Source organism: Malus domestica, chromosome 10 (genome assembly GCF_042453785.1).
Source record: "Malus domestica chromosome 10, GDT2T_hap1".
Lineage (NCBI taxonomy): Eukaryota > Viridiplantae > Streptophyta > Magnoliopsida > Rosales > Rosaceae > Malus > Malus domestica.
The window spans coordinates 5,039,868-5,049,129 of NC_091670.1; the positions used below are offsets into that span (position 1 = coordinate 5,039,868).

Here is a 9,262-nt window from a genome sequence, read left to right on the forward strand (position 1 = left end):
TCTTCAATCTTGCAATTGAAGATGGATCTTGGCTTATCATTGTATCCGACACGTCGACCTAGATCCTTTGGGATGGAATCAAGTAGAAGAGAGAGCAAATACCTGGCTTATCATTGCCATCAAGCTCCAATATTTCTAAATAAAATAGAAGAGAGAAAGCAAGATATTGGTATTCACAGAAGCTGAAGAAAATAATAAATAATTTGTTTGAGATCATATTATACCACGTCAGTGTCCTCACAAACTCGTATGAGTTTGCTATAGCTCAAGTCAATAGCAACTAGGTTTGGTTGATAGAAATCGTCAGGTATGACCTTCGGAGGAAATCCATGCCAACATAACCATCTTAAATCCTTGGAAAGATGGTGGTAACTTCCAGTGAGCTTTATGTTTTTGAGTTTGAGCAATCTCAGACTCAGCATGTTTCTAAATGATTCTGAACTGAAGCTACGCGTGTCAAACTGTTGTATATCTAAAGCAAGTTAACTTATTGAAAGACCATGAAATTCACCATTTTCCCTAATATAGGCCTTTATACACCAAAAAATGGGAGGTCTATCAGCTGAGCACTTAACTGTTAGAAAGCAGGAAATTAAGCATTGCCCTTGAACGTTTGTGTTCAAGAGTCTAACATGTCTTGCTCTGCATCTTCTGAAGCTGAAAGGCCACTCACTTCTTCTTTGTCATCCTCCCAGTCACTGTCTTCCAATTGAGGACTCTCGGACCTCTTCTCTGACTCTGCCCCTTGCCTTCTCATGTGTTCTGAAATATTTCACGAAAGCAAACAATTAAAGACCGGGGGCATGTATAGTCTGGGGAATGTGAGGCAAGAGAAGAGGAAAACTTACTTTTATTGGTAATTGCGTGACGAGTCATGACCAAGAATTCATCCCACTTGAATTTCCTGAGTTCTTGCTTCTCCTCCTCAGAAAGCTCAAAATTTGGTTCCCTCCCACACATGAAAGCAGCCCTGAACACAAATAACAAAACCAACAAAGTTTATATGGCATATAATTTATTGCATTTGACACACAAAGCTTACCACCCATTTTCCCATTTGGCTTATCAAGTTTCATGTTTTTGAATGTCGGGGGATTGACACGAACCACTATATCATGTTGATAATGCAGACACAACAGACCTTCAGGTTTTAAAAAATAAAAAACCAGAAGTAACATAAAAAAGGACACAGGTAACCACTGGTTGGAATGAACATATAGGATGGCATGTTCTATCTGGTGACCCTGTCCAAAGAACGTGAACAAAAAAAACCAGTGTAGCAACAGTGAAAACTAAGATTGTTTTACTTGGTGTATCTAAAAACATGATGACGAACCACTAAACAAGAGAAGGCATTCGGTAGTCGATAGACAAAGGAAAACTGCAATGGTTTATGATTTTCAATATTATGCACTACTGAAAGATCTTGTATCTGCTGATCTTTCCTTATAGTGCTCATCCAATAAAAATTGTTCGTAGTGAAAAAAATGTGATCGTACCTGTCGTACAAATGAGCAGCCTCTTCTTGGGAACCAACAGTGCCCAAGTGGATTTGTTTCTTGTCAACTTTTATTGCTGCATGCCACTTCATATTCTTAAAATACACACCTCTCAGTAGACTTGGTTCCTGGTTTTGAGCATACTTTCTGCGATGTTGCTTTCTGTGTTTGACTGGTGGCCCTGAAAATAGCATATTATGTTTTAGAAACGAGCAACCTGTAACACAGGCCTCTCAAGCTAATTGTAATGGATAAACGTATATGTTATTTTTAATACTTCCATTATCAAGATTCAAGAATATGCCGTGTGCAGGAGGCCTAGGCAAATATACAGAATTACTGCAAAATCAAGAATATGCTGTGTGCCAAAATATTTCTATAGGCAAATATACCAAAAGTTGAAAATAACTGCAAATTAAAAATCTTGCATCTTCTCTGAGAAGACAATCATGAAGTTCCTCATAACGTAAAGACAGAAAATACAAGTTTCAAAAGGATGAGTTCGCAAATTTGTGGTCCAATAGTCCAAGACATCCAGCATTCTAATCTATGAATATGTAATTAGAAATGATAGAAAATTTAATTTAAACAACAAACCTGCCACATCGTGCTGCTCTTCGGATAAGCTAAAACCAGATGCAATGAAGGAACGAGGTTCTGCTTTCACAATGGTATTCTGGTAATAAGTAAAGCATCAGATAGAATGAAACTAAGAAGCTAAGAAATGATTGAAATGAATCCAGAACTGAAATGAAATATCCCAAATAGAGCTTTTGATTTCCTATTTATGGTATATATTTTTACTTTTTTTTCTGAACACATTCCTTACTAAAAAATGCTACTTTTTAGCTTTTTTGATAAGCAACTATGAATTAAGAGCATACTGGATCACAAAACCAGGTTTAGGGGCACCAACATCTCTAAGGGTTTACTGCTTATAGAAATGCTATTCTTACTTTGAATGAGATATTGTTATTTTATAAACCGTACTTAGGTCTTATATGGCGATCATTGCCATCTTACCATTTTTCTCTCGGTACCCTGCTAAGCTTACTTCACGTTAAAAAGCAATATTACGCCATTGAGACATTCTGCCTGCGGATTTTTGTTCTAAATTATATATATGGAACTTTTCTCTTACCATACATACATGTATATTAACAAAAAACGTAGAAATCCTGTCTGACGAGTGTCCTAAACAAGCTAATAAAACCTTCAAACAAAACAGTACCCCATATAATGTATGTATTTAATGATCGATTGATCAACAATCTTTTCTTACCCCATCTGGTTGATTTGCATCATTCAAAGGCATGGGATGCACAGTGACAGGATTTGTACGGGGTTTCGAGGATAGGTAGGATGGACTTAGCACTCCAACAACTGGGCCAGTGACCTTTAGTGGAACAGGGTTGTCCTCGCTGAATTCAAGAGATGTCCAGTGTAACGGTTCAGCTTTAGCCAGGCGAATTTCAACTTTGGTGGACAGAACGTCAAATCTGCACATTTCAGGTATTATCTTTCCAAATAAGCGGGTCTGAAAATGATATGTATCTTCACCAGCAACATCAATGCTAACACCTAGTTTTTGTTCACCAAAGTCAACATTAACGTCTTTGGCTGATATGCCCTCAGCGAATATAGTCACAACCACTTCTTCTGGCTTCTGGTAGAATGCAGGCCTGTATTTTGGTTTGACATATGTAGTGGTCACCTGATTGGAAGGTTGACTCGCAGGCTGAACATTTTTTGCAGGTATAACATTCTCTGTAATGTTTTTCTCCAATGAAGCCGTTGGTAGAACAGCAGTTTCCTCTGCAATTTTCTCATCACACTCTTTTATCAAATTAGCGAATCTTGTCTCATGTGGGGCCAAAGGAGCACCAATTTCCAGGGTTGCCTTTGCAGTCTGATATTCCTCGAGCTTGATGCAGGCAATTCCTTTGCGCAAATACGCTTTGTACAATAATGGATCGAACTCGATTGCCTTGTTCGCATCCGCAACAGCCTCAGTGAGATTGCCGGATTTGATGTTGGCCTGCGCGCGGTTGGTGTAGAGCTCGGCGCTCTGAGGGTTGAAAGCAATGGCATGGGTGTAGAGGTCAACGGCCAACTTGAAGCAGTCGTCGATGAACGCCTCATTGGCACACTTTTCGAGATCGGAAGCCATGGGCAGACAACCGTCCATGTGGACCGAGGGAGATGGAAGAGTCTAGAAAAACAAAAAAAGTATACAACTATGGTTAATTGTTGATTTCTTTACATAGATGAGAAACTAAATACAATGTATAATATTTAAGGAAAAAAAAATACATTGATAAACCAATAAATTATTAATTTACCGATTATTTAATATTCCGCTATATTAATAGTCTTCATTGGTCTCAAGGCTATTTATTTATAGAAGTTTAATTATATATACAACAACAACAAAGTCTTTTCCCACTAAGTGGGGTCGGCTATAATTTGGCAAATATACGATATAACTCTAATAATTTCGGAAGTACAAACCTCTTCAGATGAATTATTTCTTGGTACAGCACCAATCTCCTCAATGCTAGTGTATTTGTCACCGGCATTACCATCATCCCAGACTAGATTAATTCCTGTTTTCATCACTCTCCCTATTACTCTCCCTCTCCCATGAGCCTTTGTAACTGCAGAAATCGAGACTTCGTCTCCACTTTGCAAATGGAGTACATCATTTGATAATACACTTTGCAAACGGAGTACACTATCAGCTACCCAGCAGGTAGATTCTTCCCAGGTGTGCAAAGCCTTACGCTTGGTAATATTTGTAACAGTAAATCCCGGACAATATGTTTCGAAAACACAGCACACAGTCAATCCTCTAAAATTACAAGGCACTTTAAAACGAACATCATTGGGCTCATGAATACCAACAATCTGGAACCACTCCGGAATATCATAAATTCCATTGAGAAAAATGTCACCATGTCCGCAAGAAGTCCATCCCTAGAGCATACCACGTAAAGCCAGATTAATTTGTATAAGCAAGTCTTAATTATGCATGCGTGTCATGAACATGTACAGTACAGGGGCCTCTGTGGGAGTGTGATAGAAAGAGGAAGAGAATATGTCTCTCAGAGGGAGATCTGTAGGATGTTCTTCCTAAAACTCAGCATGTACATGTCATTATTATGCATACGAAATACATTCTTGTACATGCATGTTTTTGGTGTGTTTGTGTGGATATGTGTGTGTGTCTGTGAGGGAGAGAGAGAGAGAGAGAGAGAGAGAGAGAGAGAGAGAGAGAGAGAGAGAGAGAGAGAGAGACCTGTATGATGTTCTTCCTAAAATCAGCAGTGAGATTGGTGCAGCCTTCCATATGAATCCTTCTCATAGTGTGTAACGACTTATGCAAGCCTAGAATCTCACTGAGTTTGGGGGAGTGATTTAGATGCAGTTCTACCATACTTGACATTTCTGAAAAATTTGGCAGTTTTGCGAGTGCAATGCACTGATTCGCTCTCAAGATTTCCAAACTTCTTGGTAAATCCGGGATTTCAAGAAGATTTTTGCAATAACTCAAATCTAACATTTTAAGCTTGGAGAGTCCACTGAGGCTAGGTAGGCTATAAAACAAATTGCCATCAAGCTCCAATATTTCTAAGGAAAATAGACTCCCAAGATCCTTAGGGATTGCATCATCAGTTAAACCACAGTTTCCAAGACCTAAAAGTGTCAAAGAATTTAAGCCATGCAATGAAAGGAGCACAGATCTCAGGTTCTTCAATCCTGTTATTGAGGATGGTAATTTCCTTGTCATTGTATGGCTTGCTTGAGGTGTTGTCGATGATACCATCTCCCCCTTGTCCTTCAGTTTTATAAATCCTGTACAGCCTTTAAGAATAAGAGTCTCAACTGATTTTGACTTACAGAAATCCCCTGGAAAATACTGAAGCGTTTTGCAGTCTTCAAGATTTACCAATGAAAGTCTTTCAAGATGCCCAATAGATGGGTGAATCTTAGACAATCTTACACAGTTTACCAATATCAGTTTTTCAAGATTTGGGACTTTGGAAAGATCTGGTGATTCTGTTAGGTAATGGGAATGACTGAGATTGATGATTTTCAGATTCTTGAGCAGCTGCTGGGGGAAAAAAAAAAAAAAAAAAAAAAAAAAAAACAGAACACAAAATAGAAATTCAAATAGAAGAGAGAGAAAGCAAGATATTGGTATTCACAGAAGCTGAAGAAAATAATTAATAATTTGTTTGAGATCGTATCATACCACGTCAGTATCCACCCAAACTTGTATGAGTTTGCTATAGCTCAGGTCAATAGCAACTAGGTTTGATTGATCGAAATCTTCAGGTATGACCTTCAGAGGAAATCCATGCCAACACAGCCATCTTAACTCTTTGGAAAGATGGTCGTAACTTCCGGTGAGCTTTATGTTATTGAGTTTGAGCAATCTCAGACTCTGCATCTTTCTAAATGCTTCTGTACTGAAGCTACACTCGTCAGACTCTTGCATATCCAAAGCGAGTCCTTCAACGTCTTCTGTTCCCTATTACAAAAAATAGTTGAAAATTGAAAACAAACCAACAACAACAACAACAACAGAGGAACTAAGAAAAGGGTTATATGCAAGTGAAAAGGTGATTAATTCATACATCAGAACCACAAGGCCTTGAATTGGATGGATGAACCACATGAGAGGTGGACAATTACACAATATAGAACATGGGACCTCTCATAGGCAACTTTTATTATATATCTACTATAATATGCTTATATGTCTGGATTATAACCATAAAGTTGTACTTTACATCTGTCTACATTAATTAGGTATCTTTAGCAAGCTTCTGTTACAGGTATCATAATTCACAAATTGTACTTAACCAGAGGAGGACATGTGTGATTCTGTTATTTAATTTGAGATGATTCAATACAAAAAGCTCCTTTTTTGTCTCTTACAGTTTCCTTTCTCTGCTACATTAGTACATGCATTTAACATCAAATTTAATTGCAAAAGTACTCACAGATTGCTTCGTCAATACGTCTGTTATATCTTCATTATACCACAATCTACTACGTTCTCCAGGATTGTCAGGGGATTCTGCACGCACGATTTCTCTGCCCATGCCTTGAATCAAATCATGCATCATGAGATTGCCTTCTTTATCAACAGTTACAAGGCATTGATCTTGGAGTTCTCGAATCCCTATTTCTGGATAAAACTGACAGCCATCCAGTACTGTCATGACATAGTCCTTGTTCATTCCAGTAAAGAAACAAGAGATGTCAAGGAATATAGCCTTCACGTCATCATCAGTTAGCCCATCATAGCTTATTTCAAGTCTTCTGTGAATTTCCCGATAAGGCTGTGATCTTTTCCATTTATCCAGTACAGTTTCCCATTCACTTGTGCTTCCTGTACGTATATAAGAACCTAAGACTTCAAGTGCTAGTGGCAAACCTCCACAGTAGCCAACAGCCTTTCTTGAGAGCTCAATATACTCTTCATTAGGATAATTGTTTCTAAAGGCATGCCAACTAAGTAGTTCAAGAGCTTCTCCTTCATTCATTGCTGGCAGAGGACATATCTTATCCACATTAATTATCTTTAGCAAATGTTCGTTTCTTGAAGTTATAATGATTCTGCTCCCTGGACCAAAGGAGTCAGGTTTTATAGCCAAAGCATCTCTTTGTTGAACGCTGTCTAAATCATCAATTACGACAAGTACCCTTCTGTTGCCTAACCTTTGTTTTATCTCCTTGGTCCCTTCATTGATACTACTTACCAATATGTAGGCCGGTTTCAAGATATCAGAAATAAGTTTTTTTTGCAAATCAACCAGTTTCTCTTCGCTCGCAGTTTCAAGGAAACTTGCACCGTCAAAACTATGATGATGTTTGTTGAAAACGGCTTTTGCAACCGTTGTCTTACCCAGTCCACACATACCCAAAATTCCAATTATGCGAACATCATTTGATCCTCCAACATCTAAATGCTTACTAATTTCTCGCACACGAGAATCTATTCCAACTAGCTTCGTAGGTACCACTAAGCGATTGTTTCTGCTCAGTTTTCCAGTGATCTGAGAAACAACGTTCCTGATAAAATTTCCTTCATTCCTGGTTGTTAAAATTCAACAAAGCAAAAGTAAAAATTTATTATGCGACTTCAAGATCACATTAATCTTTCAGAAATTGACGAGTCAAAATCTCCAGATACTATTACAATTTCCTAAACTGAAATCTTGGTTGTTAAATTTCAACAAGGCAATTATTACCGATTATTTTTTTATTGTGTATATCGATATTTTTACACTAAGAAGAAGAGAGGGAATTCGGCTAGGTCACACAATAAGCAACATAATTTGGTATCGAATTCGCCATCCACGATATTCCAACATAAGATCTCTCGCTTATAAGTGAAGAGTTATACCATCAAATCCTAGTATTGAGTGGCTAGATAAGCCTGATATAATCATTACTTATACATAAATAAATAAAATGGAAGGGAAATTTCAGCCACACAAAGTAAAGAAAATAAAAAGGAAATAAGAAAGTAATTACCCGGCAGATTTGGTTCCAACAACGTCAGTCTGTCGAAAATTGAATCCGGCCAAACTTCCAGCTTCCTTAAGAGCGTTTCTCCAGAGAAGTACCTTTTCTTCCTTAACTTCCTGTTCATATTTCTGAAACGCCTGTGCAAAACTACCACTCTGGTTCAGGACATCTGAGGAATCAACACCATAGAAGATTGGAAAAACCATTTGACCCAGTGTTTTTCTGCACTCCATGATCTTCACCAGCTCCTCGAGACACCACGCGGACTCTGGATACCCTCTTGAGAAGACGACGACGGCAACCTTAGACCTTTCGATTTTTTGAATCAGGTGTTCTGGTATAGCTCTATTACTTTTTTCTAGCTTGTAATCGTATTCGTCTCCGTACATGAAGACGTTGAATCGGTGGTCTTCTAATGTACAGTAGAGGTGGTCCGTGAAGGTCGTGCGTGTGTCTTCACCTCCAGAACTCAAGAACACGTCGTACATCGGATCGTCTTTGGAGGATGAATCCATCAATTGTTACTCCAGGATGTCTTGGCAGGCAGCACAGATCAAATTTGAGATCTACAGACAACCGTAAGGGCAAAGTAAACTCAAAACTCCGAAAAGAAAAGTGGGAACTGGCAAGTGACAAGTCAATTACGATCGATCGACCCACCCATTTTATTTTTTGATCCAACGGTATCAAAAAGCTCAAGGAAGAAAAAAAAAATTTAACCAATTTTTTTAAGAGAATTTTAACTAAAAGCTACCGGTACGGTTTACTTTAACGAAAAATCATATTTTTACACTAAAAAAATCAATCATCGTACTTTTTATTTTATCCTTTATTTTGTTCCTATCGTTAAAAATTAAAGTTTTTAAACCATTTTCATTAGTTTTCTTTTTTTTTAAAGACAAAATAACACCTATCCTTCCTAGAAAAAAAAATAAAAATAAAAAATCCAACTGTCACCCAAGGGCCAAGAGCCAAAAGACACAAGCTGTGTGAAAGGTGCTAAATCGTCTCACTCCTTACTTTAGTTTAGTACAAGACTGGACCTTTGTATCAAGGAAAACGATAGATTGCCGATGAACTAAACCACCTAAAAAAATCTATGACAACTTTAAAGAAGGAAAAAAATATCTATGACAATTTGAAGAAAGCAGATGGCAAATCAAACAGTAAACACTGAATTAAAAACAATAAACTCATCCATACATCCAGCTCCCATCTCT

The 9,262-nt window shown here is 37.8% G+C and overlaps 1 protein-coding gene across 2 annotated transcripts; it reads right to left on the bottom strand.

Annotated features, from left to right (window-relative positions):
- Positions 1–154: 154 nt before the first annotated feature.
- Positions 155–8,705, bottom strand: LOC103411698 (TMV resistance protein N-like). Of its 2 annotated transcripts, none has more exons than XM_070806920.1 (10): positions 8,049–8,705; positions 6,509–7,604; positions 5,755–6,033; positions 4,798–5,613; positions 4,011–4,475; positions 2,782–3,711; positions 2,097–2,175; positions 1,500–1,680; positions 849–970; positions 155–762 (listed from the first exon to the last, which is right to left on the bottom strand). In XM_070806920.1, exons 1-10 carry the CDS (start codon positions 8,555–8,557, stop codon positions 620–622), a joined length of 4,620 nt encoding a protein of 1,539 aa, XP_070663021.1. In that variant the 5' UTR covers positions 8,558–8,705; the 3' UTR covers positions 155–619. The 2 variants fall into 2 exon arrangements, with proteins under 2 accessions (XP_070663021.1, XP_070663022.1); XM_070806921.1 differs by having other exon boundaries at positions 4,798–5,610; positions 8,049–8,677.
- Between the last annotated feature and the right edge of the window lie 557 nt (positions 8,706–9,262).

Bases quoted from the DNA above. Each gene is read 5' to 3' on its own strand.
- LOC103411698 (XM_070806920.1), bottom strand. From the start codon at position 8,557: ATGGATTCATCCTCCAAAGACGATCCGATGTACGACGTGTTCTTGAGT. The intron at 2,176-2,781 runs GTAAGAAAAGAT...ACTTATTACCAG, and splicing joins ATGCAAATCAACCAGATGGG to AATACCATTGTGAAAGCAGA. The intron at 763-848 runs GTAAGTTTTCCT...GAAATATTTCAG, and splicing joins TCACGCAATTACCAATAAAA to AACACATGAGAAGGCAAGGG.